At 48.4% G+C, this 22,218-nt stretch overlaps 1 protein-coding gene across 1 annotated transcript in view; it reads right to left on the reverse strand.

Moving 5' to 3' along the window:
• Positions 1-13,238: 13,238 nt before the first annotated feature.
• The window catches only part of LOC125756962 (uncharacterized), a 48,426-nt gene continuing 39,446 nt past the window's right edge, over positions 13,239-22,218 (reverse strand). The window contains exon 4 of the mRNA XM_049412047.1: positions 13,239-13,361. Coding sequence (XP_049268004.1) covers positions 13,239-13,361 — 123 coding nt within the window. The remainder of the gene's footprint in view (positions 13,362-22,218) is intronic.

A 22,218-nucleotide genomic window follows, 5' to 3' on the forward strand; every position in this document is an offset into this window, starting at 1 on the left:
AAAAGTTTACGTACAAGCCAAATGTCCCTATTAGCGTGCGTATCTCTCTGTTCAGTTTACAAAAACTAGTTTCCTTATGCCAGCCCGCAAGAAAATGTGGCCCATGCATCGACCGATACAGGGTGCGTCCTGCAGGAGAGCAGCGGTTGCGCGCCGAGAGAAACTGTTGCCGTTCGTCCTTCTGTTGCTCCCTTCCAACCTAACCCTAAACGCTTACTCCCCCAACTTGAGCCATGTCAGCCATCTTGTTCCAGTTGGTCTTTTTGGGGAGTAACAGTTGGTCTTTAGGACTAAAACCGGCAGTTACTCTCGTTTTCTCTATTTTTGGCTTAGAGTGCAGTCCCGGCGTCGTTGGCTGAGCGAAAAATCGTCTTGTATAAAATAAATAATAAAAAATATTACCTAGGAGTGAGAATCGAACTCAGGTCGTATGCGTGGCAAGCAATTGTTCTACCACAGAGCCACTCCAACTGCACTGAAACTGACTCTAATGCTTCCCAAACATACGCGGCCTGTGTACAAGCGTCGCAGTACGAGATGTAATATCGCAGTAAACCGGCGTACAAGCGAATATTGCCATCGGGCGTCACAGCATGTGAACTGTATAACGAGTTAGTGGTTTAAAGCCGGTCATCCATTACAAGAGGCACACACATTACTTCGCGTATTCCCTTACGGACACGTAGTGGGTGCATCGCAACTTCGAAAACATATCACGCGCCTAACTGCTGCTGGTTTAGAGCATGCCACCCATTACAAAGGGCATACACATTATTGCGCGTTCTCTTATACACACGTAGTGGGTACACTGTTGTCATAAAAGTGCTGTTGAAGAGGGCGGAAACCTTAACTATAGGTAGAGTATACTAGAACAGGGAAGTGCTCGGAACGAGTTTCGAAAAGTGAAGCCCAAACAGGGTCAATCCGCTTGTGGTGCTGCGATCGGTAGTCTCCAATGTGTCGTCATTTAAGAGTTGCGCGCCGCTCCGCCGAAGTGGTGCAGGGGTAGAATGCCCGCTTCCCACTCAAAAGGCCCGGGTTCGAATTGTAGCTGTAGATGATGGGTTTTTATTCTTGGAGGCACCTTTTATAGCCGTATTGGTTTTCCTTTGTTTCTTAAAACTAGCTTCAGTTTCGTGTCCTCCCCCCCATCTCGCGCTCGACGCCGGTCGGTGAGTTGAGCACGGCAGCGCAAATGGCCCGGACCCAGAAACGCCGACATGTGTTTGTCTGTCCGTGTCTTTTCGCGCTGCCCTGCGAAGTGTTCGAGGATGCACCAACTGGCCCAAAACAGCGCGTTATTGCGCTAGGGCCTTGGTTTTTCGGTTGGGCCTTGGGAGCCCAACTTATTGCAAACTCTGTTATCCCGTCTATTGCATCCGTATGTTCATCTCTATCAAAGGGCATTCCAGTGTTTTTTTCCCTTTCTCTTTCGTTCTCTATCTGTCCTACTTTGAACGTTTAGTTGCCCACGCAAGTGCGGCGTACTACACGGGATACTCGTATTTGGTTAACACTTTTTGTCTCGTAAGTCATAGAGACTTAGCAACTTTGACAGTTTTGTCTTGCTGCACAGACCGCATAATCACATGTAGCAAAAAAAATTACACCATCTCCCGCTAAAGAGGACCATGAGGCGATGCGAAGCCGGAGCACTTGCACGATCGCGTTCCATTGGCGTTCGTCGGGCGTGCTACCGACCTCAGGCATGCTGCCGACCTCGCGCCGTGGAACGCGAAGAGGAACACTACGCGATCGTGTCTTCCCTCTAGCCTGGCCGTTAATTCTCACAGCGCGAGCGGGGAACGCGATCGACAGGCGCGCGAGAGGGGGGCAGCGTAGGAGAGATAGGGGGAGGGGACGCGCATGCGCTGGCGCTCATCATGGCGTTGCGCAGGAGAGCATTTCGGCATGTCGAGCCCGCATTTCAGAGTCAACCGAAGCAAGCGCTGGACAACGCGCGCAGCGCTCTACCCGCTTTATATTCACACTTGAAGGAGAGGAGAGAGGAGGAGAGTAGTGCGTGAGCCGCGAGAGCAGAAGCGAGAACGCAGGAGAAGCGTAAGCAGGTGCTGGGAGAGAGTAACGCGCAGCTGTTGGAGAGAGGGAAGGAGGAGAGTTGCGCATGCGTATTGTGAGTGCGAATGCCAAGGCCGACGCCGCGAGACATACCCCCGAGCAAGAGATGCTTCGCATCTAAATAGAACACAAGACAAAAATTTACAAGTTCTGTTGTTCCTTGTGTTACTGTGAATGAATTAAGGCAAATGACTTTAGGGGCTCGTTTTTCCTCGTTAGACACATTATTATTGAGAACTAAAAGACAATATAGGGGATGTTACTAGTAAGATCCCCTTAGTTAGTAGCAAAGTTAGTAACTTTGTAAGTGTAGGGGATGCTATTTGTAGTATTAGGACATAAATGTGAAAAAATAAAGTCGATGAAAAGATACCTAGCCGCCTTCAAGGACCGAACCTGGGACCTTCGAATAACGCCTCCGATGCTCTACCACTGAGCTTCTTCGGCGTTCATCCCCCCATGCATTTTACAGAATATAAATCTGCATTTGGGCCTAGGAGCGTTAGTCAGCGCCGATTGCAGCCTTCGCGGCGAGAGTGGAACACTCTTTGTTGCCTGTTGGCGTCACGTAGCACGTGATCTTTTTTACGTGCTTGCGGCTGACCAAAGGTGCGATATTGTACGCATTCCAAATAAACACGAAGGCGTGGCGTTATATCCAGCCGCACTCGAATGGCCAATGTGAACCGCGACAGACGTCACGGCCCTGCATTGACCAATCGTGTGCGGCTGGATGTAACGCCATGCCTCCGTGCTTGTTTTGGAACGCGTACAAAATCGCACCACAACAATCCCTGGTATACTACCTGAAGGCATCAAGTCTTCCAGAACGAGACCCTCGCTGTGAATGAATGGAAGAAAATGACTTTTAAGGGCTCGTATTCCTTTGTTAGACACAATATTGATGCCTCCAGGTAGTATGTGAGGGATTATTCGTCAGCTGCCAGCTCGTAGAGAGATCACGTGCTACGTGACTCCAACAGGCGAGGTGAAAAAATCCGTAAACAGGGGGTGGTTGCTCGAGCCGATGTTTCGACAAGTGAACTTGTCTTCTTCAAGGCTGGAACTGATTTCCTTAGCTATCTTGTGTATATGCTTCGTGCCCTCTCCACCACAAAAGGAGAAGGGGTGAGGATGGGGAAGGGGGGGGGGGGAGAGGCCATTGTGACGACTGGGTGGGTCGTAAGGAACGCGAAAAAAACAAGAGTGTTCCACACTCGCCGCCATGGCTGAAATCGGCGCTGACTAACAGTCCTTCTTTAAATGCACATATATACCCCATAAAGTTGACGGGAGGATCACCGCCGCCGTAGCTCATTGGTAGAGCATCGGACGCACTATTCGAAGGTTCGATCCCTGCCTGTGGCAAGTTATGTTTTCGTCCGCTTTTCTCTCTTCACATTTCTATCCTAATTACTAAAAATAACATGCCCTATACTTTCCTTGGCATGACTGGTTAGTTCTCATTAATATTGTGCTACTGTGAGACATTTGTGTTTTGTATGCTCGATTCATTAAAGAGCAAAGGAGTAGCCGGCGCCTTACTTGTGTACCAACATCTCATTACATCACGTCAATAATCATAAAAAAACTAGGGACGTACGGTTGAAATAAGACGACGTGAAAGAAAGAGACGTAAAAGCTTGAAAATCTATTCATTCAGGCCTTCAGAAACTGTCGGTAAAAAGAAGTCAGTTTTGGAAGACTGAAATGGATCATAGCTGTGCGATAGAGAACGCCATTGACGCTAATGAAGGGAATACGTGCCAAGTTCTCACTTGAGTAAATTGTTATTGAAGAGAGAGTGGAGAAAAACCTATTTTTGCAGACAAGTAGCATGAAATGAAAAAGCCCCACGAAAGCACGCTCCGGAAACGTGCGTAAAACGTGCACGCATATCGGCAAACCCTTGTTTTGTTACAGAAATCCGAGGGAAGCTGGAATTTGTTACTCTTTGTCACAGGTGTATAAAGTAATCTCGTTGCACAGCGTACCTAACAAGATGTGAGCGTGGGCTTCGTGATATTCAGTTTTCACAAGCGAAGGCCCTCAGCAACGGAAAACAAAATGGTGACTGATTTCATGGAATCTTTTTATAAATGCTGTGATTGTGTAATTGACCCGTCGCTGCCCGAAAGGAATCTTCAGGATGTTTTCGCAGCTCGCGTATGCGTTATACAACGGCCACTCATAACGCCTGACTTATGTATCCCCTTCTTCGTCCAATGCCATTCGGCAGTGACATTTAATAGTCGCACTCTTAGCTACCGAACCCATTTTTTTCCATGTTTTGAAAGGATGACCTTTGAGTGTAATTTAGACAGTACTTAAAGGGTTATCTTTAGGTCGAAAAAGAGATAATTACAAAGCTTCTAGTCAATTTAAAAATAAATATCTAGCGTTGTGTGCGCCACATAACAGTTTATTGTTAGTTTGTTTTTTTTAGTGTTGTCTAGTACATGTGGAAGGCTGCCCACATACACAGTTGGACTTTCTACTGAAAGAGTTGGTGCAGTGTGTGTCGCAAGTAAATTAGGAGAATTGATGAGATTTCTCCTCAGCTGCATCTTGTGTGGCGCTGTGGGCTTCGTCAAACGTCCCCTTTCTCCATCATCCGTTGAAGCAAACGCGTAAAGTGGGTAACAATGGCGGCAGGTCTCACAACTTAGTCGCTGCACGTACTACCGCAGATTCTACTTGGTGCAAGTGTACAGATGATGCCACAGTGGAGACCAGATACGCGGAGCTTGCCTCTGGTAACTGCGCTCATCTCGAGTTCTGTGCGCAGCCCTCTTTCTAGGGACCTTACGTCACACAACCGTGACATGGTTCAAACCGCCGGGTGGTGTAGGGGCTCGGCCGCTTTGCCGGCGCTTGGCCACTCAGTCTCTCAATGGATGGCGCGTCGGCTGGGCCGCACGTGCGTGCACTTCAGCGCAGCGACAGACTGAATCAAATCATCTAGTAGACAAAGCTGAAACACCGGAGCAAACAGTGACTGACTGATAACGGAGCTAAAGGAACATGTATTTCGCTCGTGATGACCAGCTTTTGAAGACTTACACCTCATCCAGTTTTGTTCGTTGTACAGATGGACAGAAGATGATGTCACCTTCGATGCCGATTGGACTGCCTTGCTTCCATAGAACTGCGGAGGTGATCGTTTACTAGAAGCTGTCACGTCGACATAATAACCACCATTACTCTAGGGAGCCGGTACCAATGCACCCGAAATATCTCTGTTATAGGCATCTCTGCAGAACATCGTTGACTGAAAACAACCACTGTTGAATAAGCATGCGCTGTTGAATAACTATGACAATCAATTATCAACATGATATTGATGATCATTATCGGTTTACAATGATTGTCTAAAACACACACGTAGGCACACACTTTAGTAAACCTCAATTAAATCTTTGCTGGCTTCATTCGTCGCTGCTGCGGCAGAACGCCGCTTCCCTTATTGGCGCTGAAGGTCATCCTGTTGCAGACGGGCTGCTTTACGCAGTCGTGTTTTGCGAAGCTAGATTCAGGCCAAAGTGAGTACCCACTCTGCGCTTTCCATGAAATTTGTGCAGAGCACAGTGAACGGATGTGTTCTGCATGGTGAGTGCATTTGATGTCAAAAACTGTTTCTTGATATGTGTCGCTACTGTTTGTAACGAGCGGAAGACCAATGTACCGGATTGTCGAAATTTTATCTTCTTTTTTTCGTGTGCCTCCTATATATATATGACGCACTGATGCTAATAAAAAAAAACCAGTTGTGAGCAAGTGCTCGTCTGTGTGCCCCTTCCGTCCTCGTCTCTTAGCGCTGTTTCATCACCATGCTTCCAAACCAACTAGCCCACCGACAAGAACTAACAATCCATTTCAGTAAATTATTATCAATATTAAGATTCTTTATTCAGGCAGCAGTAATTTATGACATGCCTTGTCAAATGTCTTACAAAAATCTAAAAATATGCAACCGATGATTGCTGATGGGTCTAGAATTTGGTGTAGAGCATGAGTAATGGATATAAGCTGAGTTTCACATGAATAATGTTTTCTAAAACCACGTTTTGCTGAAGAGAAGAAAGAGTTTGATTCAAGAAAAGTGACAGGGTTGGTGAATATAATGTGCTCAAACATTTTACAACATGTGCTGGTTAAAGAAACGGGGCGATAGTTAAGAGGAGATATCTTGCTGCCAGACTTGGGAATTGGAGTAACCTTGCCAATTTTCCACACTTTTGGAAGAACTGGAATGATCAAGTGATGGCTGAAAATGTTTACACAGGATTAACGCAGTATAGGCAGAAGTGTTTTTCAAACCTTCGCGCCAATATTATCACATCCGGGTGCTGAATGAAGGCCAAGTTTATTAATGAGCTTAAGAAGACCGAATGTACTGATTAGTATAAGCGGCATAGCTTCAAAAGCATGGCTGAGTCTTCGGCGTTTTGAACAACCGAGATAGCTGAGAAGTTAGCGAATGTACGGTTAAAAGCTTTGGCACAAACATCTGATGAAATGGGGTCACCAGAGGAATCGGTCATCGTGATAACGTCATTGGTTGAGGGATTAATAGTTCGCCAGAATTTTTTAACATTTGTGGTCAACATAGAGGGCAGTACATGTGAACGAAATGTTTTTTTGCATCTCGAAGAGCTTGAATGTACAACCCAGACGCTGTTGTGTAGAATGCCTAGCGAACACTAGTAGGCGAAAGCTTTGCGGCGCGGAACAGACAGACAGACAGACAGACAGACAGACAGACAGACAGACAGACAGACAGACAGACAGACAGACAACGAACTTTATTGGATCCTGAGGAGTTATGACCCCCTAACGGGAGGCCGTTGTAACTGCTGGCCGCGCCCACGTAGAGGACAGAACGCCGTGACGCTCCGCCCTTTCCTGGGCCCTCTGGATAGCCTGGGCTTGCTGTCGAAGTGCCGTGCTTCTGATGGCCTCCTCCCATTCGGCTTCGCTGGAGAGGAGGCGCGGAAGAAACGCTTTTTTCTGTTTGATAAACGCCTGATATGACTGTTGTACCAGGGAGCATTTCAGCTGTTGGTTACGATACTGGTGTGGGATGTATTGATCAATGAGCTGCGTGATTTTATCTGAAAACATGTTCCAGTTAGTTCCGATCACGGTCGTTTCGACACTCCGATCGTCGAAACCGTCAAGAAAAAGATCAGTAAAGTGACAACGTTCATTGGTGATCGCCTCGTAGTTACCCCTGTTGGAGTCACGTGTCATTTTTTTTTCTTTTTGTTTGTTCTCGGGCGGGCTAACTTAATGTCAAAGTGTAGGAGCAAATGATCGCTAAGGCCTGGAAGGTACGTTATGGGCGAAATCATATCCGAACTGTTTGTTAGTAATAAATATAACGTGTTTGAAGCGTGCGCTGCTATTCTTGTTGCTTGTGTACACATTTGCTGTAATGAAAATACCAAGCAAACATTTAAGAATTCGCAAGCTTGGGACGAGAGAGGAAAAATTGAAGCGGAATGGGAAATCCAAGCTATATTAGGAAAATTGAAATCACCTAAAAACGGCAGCGGAGATGTAGGGAAACGTGTAGTAATAACGTTAACAGTATCTTGAAGATCGCTACTGAATGTAGACGAGGGTGAGGGTGGACGGTAACACACTCCAATAACTACATTCTCGTGACTAAGCGTTGCCACAGCCCATACCATTTCTAAATTAGTTTGAACGTGTACACATGACGATGGGATATTGTTGGCAATACCCAGAAGCACGTCACCGCCTCTCTGTGTGCCTCGGTCACAGCGAAAAAAAGAGAAGCGATCAGCGTTTAGAGTTATCTCGGTGTCGCACACATGCGCGTTGAGCCACGTTTCCGTCAACGCGATGATTTTAGCGGAACACGAGTCGATGGCTGATGACAGGGAGTTGTATTTAGTAAGAACGCTTCTGATATTAGTAAAAAAGTAGGACACGGAGGCACATTACCACTGCCCCTCCTCGCGCATTCCTAGGCCCTGAAAGTTGTAGAAGGGCAATTGGTCCGTGCATTACGCTGTTGAATGTGGATGATTGCGTCAGTATTTGGATCATACATGTAGCATTTCTGGTTTGAATGTAGCTTGCTGTAGCTCAATTTACGTTTGGGGGGCCCTGGTTGACTCTTGGCGAAATCAAGTAGTTTTTTCCTACCTGAACATGTAGCAGGTGAGAAATCCTCTGCTACAGTGATGTTGTTTTTCTTCGGGTGTATATGTGTCGCAAGTAATGGATCTTTTGTTTTATAGGATAACAATTTAACAACGACGGGCCGACATTTGCCCTGGCGGTGCACGTTCAGTGGCATCAGAAAGAAGGAGAGAAGAAAGGTGGCAGTTGAGAGTAGAAAGTACTTTTCCCTCTGTCATATGCCAGGTTTCATCCGCATCCGGAATACCATATAAAATTAAGTTGTTGCGTCGTAGTCTGTCATCGGGATCCTCTACGTAAGTTTGTATTGAGGAGACCTGTGCGGAAAGTTCATCTGTCTGAGTATGGATATTGATAACTTCCTGACTGAATTCTTCTAGCTCTTAATAATTTTCCTCCAGTACCTCAAGGCGGTTCTGAATAGCAGTGATTTTGGATTTCTGTGCAGATTGAATTGTTTTAACATCAGCTTCTAATTCAGTCTGCACCTTGGAACTTTCCAGTGAGCGGGTGTGAGCATCTTTAAGCATTTGAAAAATGACTCATCTGTTCAGCGGGATCAGAAGGTAAAGATGCTATGTCACCGTGCGTGTCCGAACGTTTGGTGGGGGTTGATCTCAAGGTCACCAGCGCAAAACAGCTAAAAGGGCATAAAAAGCATTCACAAAACACTTCAGTTAACACCCGCGGACACGGAACCAGTAATAGGAAGACGTTGTTACTTTTTTTTGCGTATAAAGAAACGTTTGTACACACCTGCATTGCAAAAGGAAAACGATTCAGTGCTTGTAGAGAAGCACTGGCCCCATGTACACTGAATTGGTTTGGGCTGTGCTGGCTTCTTAAATACTTGGTTGAAGGTGATGTTGCTGTCGATCCGGGTGGTTGATTGAAGACGAGTCCGTCACGAACGGGCAGGAGCAGCATGGGCCTGATATGACTTGGCAAAAAGAGTACCACGTCAGCTGCACCAAAATGAGGGTGTTCTAATGTGGAGGGTGACGAAGGAACGCATATCACGCCGAAGGATGTGGCTGATAATAATGGCACGAGGAATGCAACAGAACCTGAATTGCAAAAGGAAAGCGATTCATTGCTTGTACAGAAGCACTGGTCCCGTGTCCAATTTTATGCTTCTACCATGGAATAATACATCTGTTAAGGTGCGTTTACACTAGAGCGACGCGACACCTACACAGACACGAGGCGGACGCAGACGGTCGGCCGACGAGTCGCCCGCCGACAATGTCGCCGGACCGTCTGGTCACACTAGGCCGACGACGACCCCGATGCCTCCAAAGACAGCATGTCGTAGTAGTGTAACATGATGAAAGACCAAAAACACCGGCAAAACGCATCGGGAGACTGGTCGTCGGGAGATCTGTGGCCGAGCGAAAATTTGCCCATGTCGTTACTTCGAACGTCGAAGGGGGAGATCCTTCTCGACATCCTCGGGCATTTGACAACGGGCATATCACGCACCCCTCCGAAGTCTTTTCTTTGCTTCCCTTTGTCTGTCCGCACCCCCGTTCCCCGACGCCGGAAGGGGTGGCGGAGGCCGCGCCGCACACCGAGAGGGACAATGGTAGAGGAGGGAGGCCGGAGGACGGCCGAAATGAGCAGCAGGTGGTCCCCCGTTTTCAACTTTTGCGCGCAAGTTTAGTCGGTGTCGCTGTGCGCGCCTTCTGTGTGACAAGAGAATCGGCCGACGAGAGGCTGGGAGCACGATAAGACGCGGACGGCGTCTTTCACAGACGATCGGCCGACTGTTGGCGTCGTTGCAGTGTAAATAGGACAACGACACGACAAAAGACACTCCCGGTGACAGTCGGCAGACCGAAATCGGTGTTGTGTCGCTCTAGTGTAAACGCGCCTTTAATGGGACTCCTTGCCCGACATTTCACCGGTATGGGGTCTTTTGCGAAGCATTTGGAGCACTGGCTTGGCTCTATAATGGAATACTTGACTGCCACGCAGGTTCAATTCCGGCATCCCGTTTTTTTCTTTATTTTCCTTCATCGGGATTTGTCGTCCACGGGCAAAGCCGCCGGCAGCGCATTTTCTGCGACACGGGCTCTCCAATGCTTTCCCGTTCAAACTTCGTGATGGGCATGAGCGAGTGAGCCTAAGTAATGAATTCCCCTCTTCGATACAAATGGCAGAAAAGGTGATTCCAACATGCGTGCATAACAGGGTGCAAGATCAGGTTGTTATATCGCCTCGCGTATGACTCTTTTCCGTGCTGCTTATGACGACTTCAATCATCGCGGTACTACTTGGCATTATAGAGGTGCTATTGGTGCAGTATCAACACGCGTGTAGGCTGCGGATGCTATCGATGGAAGGGGTCTCCTAGGCGCCACACTGTGTGCATGCACTCCTTCAACAATGAGGCAGTAAAATATGCGAATTAAGAAAATAACGCGATAGGGAAGTTTTCGAAAAAGGCAGTTTCACAATGGCATTGCTATATGAGGGGAATTCAGCTGGCGAAAACCAACTTGCACTTGATCAAACGAAAGTAGGAGAATGGATTGAGTGAACCATACCTTGTTAAACACAACTACACGAAGCCAACGAATAAGGAAGCTGATTAAAGTACAGGAGGCGTATTTGTAGCTGTTGAATTGCAATGAGTAGTCAACGAATGGAGGGAAATGAAAGTTATTGAACAAACAGCTTCCACGCCGACAATAACAAACAATAAACGGAAGACGCTGCAAAGCGAAGCCTTTTACAGCGAAAGCTGTTATGAGATCACAACAAGGGACGTTTTTGGCGCCGTAGTTGTCCGCCGCCGCCGCCGGTGTCCGTAACCACTATCGCGCGAAATAAGAAAAAGATGGTTGATCCCTCCGTCATAGGAACCGGAATAACACGAAAGGAAAGCGTGTCCTTACAGAAGTAAGTGAATGTTTAGTGTACATTGATATAAGAGAGTTTGCACAATTTATATTGATATCTGGCAGCTATAGCACCGTTTAAGGTGGACGCACCCACTTTGATGATTGATGGTACATCTCCATCCCCACGACTAACGTCCATGTTAAATAATTACACAATTACAAAACAATTACAATTACAAATAATTACAAAACCTTGTGGTAGCTGTACTAGTTAACGGTGAAAGCGTAATCAGAACGAGGTGTGATAGCCAGAAGAGCATCGCATATTGGACGCAGAGCTTGATCGCCAACCCGCAGCATGTTAAAATGTGATTGAACACCACGGCCGGACTAGAGGGAAACGCAAAGCGCGTCGTGCCGCCCCCCGGCCGCGATTTTTCTCAGGGAGAGCGCTTGAGGGGAGAACGCGGTGTAACAGCCAGGTGAGGCAGGCGCGCGTTGCAGAGCTATTTTTGGTTTTGATTAGTGTGATGCTATGAGCGAGGCCGACGCTTTCACGACGCTTGGGCTAATATCGCCACCTCGCGGTGTGTTAAGGCATTGACAAAATTGAACTTCTATTGAAAACGCGCCGAATGAGACGTACGTGAAACGCGTTGCAGGTGTCAATCGCGGAGGCCACAGTAGTGACGAATTACTTTACCGCTCCCAGAGGGCAACACCACCCCGCCGACCAGTAGAGTGGTAGATATAAAAGGCGCGTTTGTAACGCCTCTAGAGTCTGTGACCGTGGCGCAGTGGATAGCGTGCCCGGCATCTGTTGTTGCGGACCGAGCGGTCGTGGGTTCGACGCCCGTTGGCAGAACTTTTTTTCTTTGCCATCTGATCGTATAAATTTTTTCGACGTCATTCCCGTGACAGAAATACGTTACTGAAGTCTTGGTGGACCCCGGCATAAAACACCTTCCGGGTAAAAAATACTAATTAGAAAGAATATCCGGGATGGAACGAGGTTCAAACCTGGGCCCTCTGCGTGGGAGCCCAGTATTCTACCTCAGAGCCATGCCGGTGTTTGAAACTGCTCTGCGAAAAGACCCTATACAATCTTCACATCGGGAAGGAACCACATTAACACATGTAATGAAGTGTGATAGAAGAGTAAAATAACAGCCAGGTCTCAACCAATGTGAATTCTGCAACCAGGCGTCACACAAAGCGAATTGCGCAACAAGTGGGTTGTTGAATGCTTCCAACCCATTACAAAGGCCTCTGCCATAATGCTTCATCGTCATCAGCCAGCATCAACAAAGTGCAACTAATGCCTTACAGGTGTTTAGCAGCTACCACGGTTCTCCGCAGAATGAAGAAAAATTACAGAGCGGCTGCTTCCCCACGTCACAAAAATTATGATCATTTATAGCGTGGTGGGTTCTTCGCAAGTGCACTTCTACTGGTTGCCAATGAAGCCCATAACGCTCCTATGATCCATTTCCTCAGGGTCTCAATAAAGTCAATTCTCTCTCTCTCCCTTTCTCCCGTTAACGTATGTTATAAAGCGTGGTGGGAGAGTTAAATAACGACCGCGCGTCACACAATGCGAATTACGTAACTAGTGGTTCCAAAGGGCTCCGCCATAATTCTTCATCGTCATCAACCGTCGCACCAACAAAGTCCACATAATGCCTTACAGATGGTACCTCGCTTCTCCGCAGAATGACGAGTAATGTGGTGGTGGGTGCTTCCCAACTTCACAAAAACTATGATTTGTGGCGTAGTGGGTACGTTGCTAGTGTACTTGAATTAGTAGCCACAGTAGAGTTTATAGCAGGCTCTAGAAATGCCGCTCTTCCAGCTTTCGCTGTGACTGTGCTGCGCTTTGCGCGCAGGCCTGGCGTTTTTTTTCTTGCTTGTAGAACCTGCAGCACATTCATACCTCGTTGCGAAACACGTTCCCAGTTCCCCGAGTACCACGCAACCACGTCACAACGTTGAAGCAACTTTCTAAATGTGGCGGCAGCGTTGTGTCAACATTTGGTGCTACTGGGGCCATGAGCGCAAGCAGGTATCACTGCACAAAAGCATTTAACCTGTGTTGGTTGGTTGGTTGGGAAACTTTATTGAGATCCTCCAAAGCGCGCGTTAGCACGCAGCGGGCGCCTCACACGTCGGGACCGTCAGGCCAAGCCTGTCAGCCGCTCCGAGGGCCTGCTGCATGGCCCAGAGTGGTCGGCCAGGACGGAGCTGCAGAGGGCCGCCTCCCACCTGGCCGAAGCAGTATCGGGGTTAGTGTACGTTGCCTTTCACTCCTAGAGCATGTGTGCTGGCGCGGATGCGCCCCCGCATGCGGGGCAAGCGTCATTGGAGAACACGTCAGTATAAACAGCGTGTAGGGAGCTCAGACTAGGGTACGTCTCCGTCTGCAGTAGCCTGAGTGTAAGGGCCCGACGCCTATTAAGTTTGGAGTGAGCGAGTGGGTACACGCTTCGTGCGAGGTAAAAATATTTCGCGATTTTGTTGTACGTGGAAGGCACGTCCCTGTTCTCTGGAATCTCGTAGTCTCAGAGCCGTTGCCCAGAGCGGGTGTGGTCGGTTAGCGCGCGCGCAGTGTCGTGGGCAGACTCGCTGAGGTTGGGGGGAGCACCCTTGACCGGTCCAACGCGTGCGGGAAACCAGATAAGCACGTGGTGCTTGATACCGTCGCGGCTGCCACTACGGAGCACGTGCAGGGCTTTCTCGGAGACGACGCCTCTCTCGAAAGCTCGGACAGCCTACCTCGAGTCGCTATAGATGACATCCATTTCCCCATCCAGGATGACCAGGGCGATGGCCACTTGCTCGGCAATCGCCGGTCGTCGGTGCGGACCGATGCACAGTTGGTGATTTGCCGTTTAGAGCCGACGGCGACGGCGGAGAAGGCACGCCTCCCGCGGTCGTCGACAAAGCTGACGCTGCGCACCTCGCTGGGGATCTGCTTGAGAATAGTGGCGGCTCTTGCCTGCCGCGGTTGTGCTCGGGATGGGCGTTCCTCTGGATCGGTGGCACGGGGATCGCTAGGCACCTGCCTCATCTTCTCGCTCACTTGCCGAGCTCCCGCAATATATTTCTGCCGGCTTAGGAGGTCGAAAGGAGCGCGCCTGCGCTTCGGCAATCTTCTCCAGCTATTGTGCACTCCGAGTTCGAGCAGGCGCTCCTTGCGTGTCCTGATCGCTCTAAACAAAACATTGGCCGCGTATCTGCGTGCTTCGCTGCAAATGTCGTCTAAAGACGATAGGAGAGGCGCTGCGTGAGATATGGACGCCATCTGGCAATATGTCGGGAAACATGAGTGCTGTGTTGCGGGCTAGTAGTCCCGGCGCAGCAGCAGGCGAAGACAGGCGGTGACTAACGCGACCGGCGGGGACGCCAGCCAGCCCGAACACGCGGTTTGGCGCGAAGCGCTGAAGCAGAAGAAACGTCCGCACTCAACGAGTACTCTCCACACACTCTTTTATTTACACGTCGCCTGGGTAAAACAGCAATGCCAGAGCGGCGCCCCATGGCATTCGTACAGTGCAATACAGAACCGAAACCGAAACACAGCAATGAGCTGGTGCAGAGGGCACGGAGGAAGGCAAGTTTCAGCGCAGTCGCATTTTCAGCGCAGCTTAAGAAACTAGGGTCTTTAGAATTACCTTTGTATGCATTTTCTATTAAAGGAACAGACCACCTAATACTTACCTAGTGATGTTGCGCCTCAGATATGCGTAATGTTTGCTTTTTGATCGACAATGTACACAAGCATGAACCTAGTCAGCCGTTCAGGATGGCTGGCCCTTGGGCAAGTGGTTAAACTTTGGCCGAGTGGCTGAAACGAGTGACGTGCGGACAAACAGAAAGACAGACAGGCAGACCAAAATTTCCCCGTTTAAGTATCCTAAGAAAGACTATCGTCTTTAATATAAAGATCACAACCACATAGGATATGTCGACATTAGTAACAACAATGCTGGCTCCATCTATCTGTTCAAGGGTATCATCAAGCTGTCAAACGTCTTTTGTTCTACGAAGCAAGCTTCTACTTTAAGAAATACGTTACGTTGCTTCGAAAAGCAGGTCATGTGCGCCGAGTTTTCAAGACTAGTTTATGAAGCACAGTTTTGCGCGTAGTACGACGTCGTTCCACTACAGATTGCACATGTCTGCTAGAGGTCTTCATTTTGTCGTCTGGTATCGACGAAGTAGTCAAAGAGGTGCGCAAACGATTTGCTTATGAGAAGGAGAAGGCTACGTTTAATCTATTCTGCGTCACGCTTGTTTATTTAGCGGAGACCAACGCTCTCTCATGTTAAACGATTACTTATCTTTGCTATCTGGCTTTTTAGTTCTCATCCATACCTTCGTTCTTTTATTCTTTCCTCCAACTAAGCGCTGCATTACATAGCAGCTGCAGCTCGCGATGTCAGCCAATCATTTCTCTCGAGAGTCATTTTCTGCACACACGACCCGTAAAGCGCAATATTTTACGCTCTACACATCTGCTGTCGCGTGTGATTGGCTGAACTAAACAACGGCATGCGGGAGCGAAGCGATCCCGCTTGGAAAACAAGAACAAAGAAGAGAGAGAGAGAAGGCAGGGAGGTTAACTAAAAGCCCGTACGAGGGAGCCGGTCGTTCTGTCAGTGGTTTCATTTGGTTTCTTTTACAGCGACAGTGGTTTAAGGGCGAGCTGTAGCATTTGGCCCCCGCATTCAGCAGAACTAAGCCTGTGACCACGCTTACTATAACGAGCGCAAGAGGACGGTAAACCATATGCCGTTGGTCTCATGCAGTCGCGGTCAACTAGCTAAAAAAAATACTTATTTCTACTTACGTGAAACACCCTGTATACTTGTTCACTCTAATTGTTTAATGCGGAACCGCTTTGTTATTTGACCTAGATATACTCAATTTTTTTAGGTCACCCTAAAGCTTTTTTGACAATACAAATCAGCTGGTAAGTAGGGCTAGAAGTTGCAATAGTGGGCATAGCAGTGATATCATGTGATGCTTTGTGCCACTACAATACTTCTGAGACGTGTCTTGGCCGCAGAAGTTCTCTCTGAGAAGAAATGGTAAAAGATTGCTCGTTAGTGAACATGTTGCTAACGAACGCTTTCCGCCAGCGGATCAGTAGAACATGAAAAATCATCGCAGTGTTTCACCAAGCTGCTATGATGTTAAGGTCAAATTGAATGCATAAACTGTCAATGTCACTGGTTATTTCATGAAAAATGACGCAATCGTCTGCAAAAAGATTAATGGTAGGATAAATTGAAGACGTGAGCTCGTAAATATAAATTAGAAACAGAAGTGGACCACGCACTGACCTTTGTGGTGCACCTGAGTGAACCGCTGCAGATGACGAATTGTGATCGTTAGCAGCCACGTATTGAACACTGTTACATAAAAACACTCAATCCACTTGAGTAAGTTATTGTAAAGATTATGTATGCTTAGTACACTTATTGTAAAGATTATGTATGCTTAGTACACAAAGATTATGTACACTTAGCAGTGGTTGGTGGCAGAATTCGTTGAAAGCGTTACTAAAGTCTATAAAATACAACCGGCACATGATGAACGTTCCGGAATCTTATGCAGTTTTTGAGTGAACGATTTGAACTGTCACTCGCATGAAAAATATTGGGCAGGGTTCTGTTTGGTGTCACAGAAGTCTGGCAACTTGGGGCAGTGCGCCCCAGTGATACGACACGGGCACACCACGGACGCGTGCAAAGTTGCCGGCAGTTTTTCCCTGTTGCTCAGTGAAGGCCCTCTGAGCCCTTCGGGCGCGGAAACCTAATCGTGGCTTCGCCCTCGCTTCGCGAGTGCGGCCATTTCGCTAACGCTCAATGGCCGGTTGGCAGGGTCTCGGTCACGCGCTACTGGCCGCTATCGCGGCCACGCGCTGTTTAGCCCGCGCGGCTGCCCCTTCGGGGCAGGCGTGCATCCGTGCCCGTGTCACTGGGGCGCACGTAAAACACGAGCCGCTTCGCGCTTCTCAGTATTTTGTCAGCGTCCGTGGTGTGCCCCAAGTTGCCAGACTTCTGTGACACCAAACAGAACCGTGCCAAATATTTGCTAAAACCACGCTGTGCTGGTGTGAAAAAAAAATGTTGCAGTGGCTTAGCTCGGCTATGCCAGGATAATGTAGCGTTAGCAAAGGTTCAGCTAATAATTCTTAGCTTTCCTTATTGTGTAGGATTAGCTTGATTATCGTGCTTACTGCTGCTCCAATGACACACACACGGTATACGAGTTATGTGGCACATGTATATTTTGCCAGGCAACTTCTTCGGGACCCGACGAGTTAAGCTTCTCCGCTCTTCTGCGCCGTTGAGCAGCATTTGCGCTCTCCTTCTCCATGGCTATACCGCATTGGCAAACGCCTGTCAGAGGTGCTATCAAGCGGCTCCAGCGCAGTGTCAGACGTAGACATGTGCGCCGGACCCAAAATCACCGGCGCGCCGCCGCCGGTGTTTCCACCTCCGGCGGCGGCGCGTGAACGGCGCAGGGTTCATCGGACCGGCGGCGGCGCGGTGCGGGGGGGGGGGGGGGGGGGGGGGAGGGCGAAGCAGTGAATGCGATAAGTACATGCCGTAATGTTACATGAACGAGGGCTAGCAGCTAACTCTTTTCGCTCGGATCTCACTTAACTCTACAAAACGCTGGTGTATGGCAATACGGCCGCTCCCGGGAGAGCGGCCGCTCCCGCGCCGCTCCCGGGTTTTTGGTCAGTTTGTCGTATCAGTGGTCCGAGCGCGAAGCAGTGAGATCACAGCGCTCACAGCGCCTAGAAGGTATACGAGCCGTTCGCTGGGGATGTATGTCGAAATAGCGCGCGTGCCAGAGCTCTCGACCGCGCCCTTATAGCCAAAGTTCACAGTTCCTGCTCGAGTTACGCAGTCCCTCACCCCAGACATCCCTTCTGCTCATTCGCCCAGCAAATGACGGGCGGGCGCTTCCTTCTGCTTGAGGAGCAATCGACGGCAGGCCTCGCACGCGGGTTGATGTTATTCCGTGTGACGGAGATGGCCAGCTTGTTTCATCTCTGCTTTAGCCATGTTCCTTGCCAACGCTCGCGGGCTTTTACTCGCGGGTAGAACATACAATGCGAGGAGCGATGTTATGGATTTAGAGTTTATACAGAACATGGTGAAAACCTGTCCTGAGTGTCCATACAATTTCTAACGCAATAAAAATTATGCAAAAACCGTCGAAGTGGGCTCGCCTTTTTCCTGGAAAGCTGCATTGTCTCTGCTGTAAAGAGTGCGTCCGTTGGAAGAATCATATAATCCGGCGCCTTTTCCATTGGTTTCGTTCTCACCTTCAATACCCTTCTTACAGGGGGCATCTCCTCGCCACTTATTTCTTCATAAAGCATGCCTATATGAACCATTCGAGAGTATGTACCCTGATAATTTGTCACGTGAATCACCGTTCTGGCATCACGAAGTGCACCAAAAGACAAGAAACGCCAAAAGAGAATAACGCGCTTGTTTTTTTTTGCTTTTTGTTGTATTTTCAGGCTGTTAGGGGCCCTTTATAAAAACAGGGTGTGCAAACACGGACACAGGAGAGTAGTAAAGACATCACAAACGCCGCTAACAACGGAAAATCACACAGCGGCGGAACCGAAGGTAGGCACCAATATTTATCTGTATATTTCCGCGTAAGAAGCCATACCTATATAAATGAAGTGCTAGTAGGTCTACGTGAGAGATAGCTGTTCACTCTGTCGACTTTTCTCTTATGTCCGTGTTTCCACGTCATGTCTTCTTAACATGAATACCCACCAACTAGTTCAGCTATACTCTGACTTTGCCATTCTCTTTACTTCTGTTTTATTTACCGATTTACTCGAGTAAGAATGAAAAGAAAAAGTGTACGCACCGAGATATATATATTACTTATCTATTTTATTTATTTATGCACAGTGTACTAGGTCCAAGACTACAAGAATATGCTATCCAACGAGTTGCGCCTTCGCCCTTTAAGGCTGGAGGACGCGGCGGCGTTATGGTCAGGCAATACTCGTGATATTTCTGGAGAAGAAAAAGATAATGCAACTTCTGGGGAGCTACTCTCGATGCGTTCATCCACAGGAGGTGTCCACAGTCCAATTCGGCAGAGCGCATTCAGTGATTCGAAAAAAGGTGAGCCGTGATGTCACCTCGCTCTTGACCACGTCGCCGCACCGAACCCGCCAGGACATTCCTAGCGTAAGGAGAGAGTGGACGAAATGCACAGAAACAGGAAATTTTCAAGTCTTAATTTGCAAATAATGTGTCCCAGATGTTTGAGAACGATGCAGGGAATGCGTACCGACCTTACAGCTGCGTTAGACGAGCGGCCGCATTAAACCTCAATCGATGGCTAACACAATCAAAAGACATGTGCACCGAAAATCGGATCTCTGTGGGCTGCGTTCGTTGCACTGAAGCGCATTCCCTCCCTATCATTTGTGTCGAGAGTGTTTGAAAGCTTCGTGATGTCATGATGGCGCTGCAGAACAAGAACCGGAAACAGGGGGCGCGCTTCTCGCTGAGCTCCCGCTATTCAGCGGCCGCTGAAATAGACAGTTCATTACATGGACACATCGAGAAGAGCTCCTCCGGCGAAGTGCTGTATTTCATTTCGTGATTCCCCATTCTAATTAAAAGAAAACATTAACGGCGGCGCGCCGCACTTATTGCGCGGCGGCGGCGGCGGCGGCGGCGGCGGCGTGATCTCTCTAGGGACTTCGGCGGCGGCGCGAGCGGCGTGACCAAAACGGGCGGCGGCGGCGGCGCACACCTCTAGTCAGACGGCGACTGCACAGCGAAGGCGAATAGCTGCGCGCGCACCGGCGCCACTACGTCGGCCACGGCTACGACGTCACTCCTCTGAAAAGCGCAGACCGGCGGTGGCAGAGTGCGCGGCTGGTGCCGGTTCCGGTGCGTGACATCACTGATCCTGGCGCATGCGCAGCACGGCTCTTGAAGAGGCACGCGAAACTGGCTCGACTAGGCCAGTGTAACTAACGCTACAAAAAGAATTCAAAACAGTGAATAAGGTTGGTGAAGAGACATGTTCTAATAAAGTCACAGGAAGTGCTTGTTAGCGAAATAGAGCGACAATTATTCGGAGAGTGTTTATTACCCGACTTAAACATTGGAACCACCTTCCGCATTTTCCATTGCGTTGGAATAGTAGATGTGTCTAAGGATTGTTGAAAGATTTTTGTCAGTATCAATGAGCTTTAAGTGATCGTGCTTTCCAGAAATGTAGTGCCGATATTATCGTGGCCAGGAGAACAATGAATGGGCGAGTATTCCCATAACGGAAGGATGACTCAAAATTGGTAGCATGGCAATATAGTTCAAATTCTGCACACGGGGTAGGATGACGTAACCAACTTGACAAAAGCAGTTTTTAAAAGTGTCATTAAGAAGATCGGCGCACATGTCAGTAGGAACAGGATTGTCAAAATCATCTGCTAGAAGTATACTTGGTACCTGGGAAAGGGTTTATTACGCGCCAAAATTTACGTGCATTAGCTGAGAGCATTTCTGGCAGTGTCCGAGAAAGAAAATGTAACTTAAAGGATTTTAAGGCGGTAATGCGAGCGTTGGGTGCAGTTTTGTAAATCGCCCAACGGTGTTCAGTAGGCGCTAGTCTAGCTGATCTATCAAGTCGTTTTTTTACGGTTGGATAGGCGTCTGATGTAGAAGTTTGACCATGGTGCCTGGTGATTAGAGATGATGGTACCATTAGAAATCTATTCCTTCGTAAGTTCTTAATTAGATTGGACACAGCGATAATTGAAATGAACAATAAAGGAATCTACAAAACTTGACAATTCGGTATCTGAACTTCAATTGATGGCGCAAATGTTAAGACAGGAACGTAGAAGACACGTAAGACACGGACAAGCGCACTCCGTGTCTTACGTGCACCAACTAGCCCGACAGCAAACGCTATTAAGCTACAATTCAGTATTATTGGCATCTAAGTTTGCTTTTTTCAAATCACATATGGTTTTTGTCTCATTGGTTCGTTTGGGGGGTGGCATTTTAAGGCGAAAGGCAAGCAGAGAACGATCGCTGATACAAGGCACATAAGTAATTTTAGAAGCTAAGTCGGGCGAGTTAATCCAAATTAGGTCAAGGGTATTTGAAGCAGTGCTCGTTATTCTCGTTGGTTGAAAACACAGAACACATGTCTATGAAAGCATTGGTCTGTACCGAAGGAGGTGATACACGTAGTGGATCAGTGTTCCAATTTAGGTTAGGAAGATTGAAAATCACCTAGTAATAAGAAAAGCGTGAGCATGGCGAGGGAGATTCCATGCAGCAACACATTTGGACACAGAGCAAAGTTCTGCACAGGAATGGAAGCACGGATAATAACAATGGGTGGAAAAGAAACGCCATGCTGCGTTAATAGAACTGATGCGATGGCCGCGAGCTGATATATAGTCGTCAGGTGTTGAGGGCGTTATGGCGATGCAGGTCACTGTTTGCGGTGACAAAGGGACATGTTCAGCAGAACGCAGGCGATCATGGGCTGGACTGGGCGGATCAGTCGGATACGGAAAGTCAAGTTTCAAAATACCCACTGAACAAACATTATGCGTTGTAGGTTGCCTCAGAGATCAAACCAGTATTTTCTTCAGAAGAATGCCGTTTTTACGGTCATTTGAGACTCGGGAGACGGCAACAGATGCCGCAGGGATATACCAGAGCCTTTTGGTGAAGTATCACTCCCAAACGGCTGAGGAGGAGGGGGAAGACGGCTGTGCGAATGAATGCCTTCTGCCTGATGGAACGAAAGAAATCGGGAAGACTGCTTCTGTTTTGATCCGGGAAAACGAGTTTCTTAAATTCATCAGGGTGACGCCTTACCCCATTGTCGTCTCTGCTCGAGTCCGCGAGCCGACTTTAATCACACGTATCGCCATTGTCCAAACAAGCCAAATAGGGGGCTGAGAGACAGGAGCGATGGGAGGCTGCTTTGCGCAGCTCACGACGGACGACCAACTCCGGATAGTGTGCTGGGCCATGGGGGTCGCCGAGCGCAGGACTTTCGGCACCTAAAGCGGCCCGAGGGCCCATCGGCT

This window comes from Rhipicephalus sanguineus, chromosome 1, assembly GCF_013339695.2.
Source record: "Rhipicephalus sanguineus isolate Rsan-2018 chromosome 1, BIME_Rsan_1.4, whole genome shotgun sequence".
In the NCBI taxonomy this organism is placed as follows: domain Eukaryota; kingdom Metazoa; phylum Arthropoda; class Arachnida; order Ixodida; family Ixodidae; genus Rhipicephalus; species Rhipicephalus sanguineus.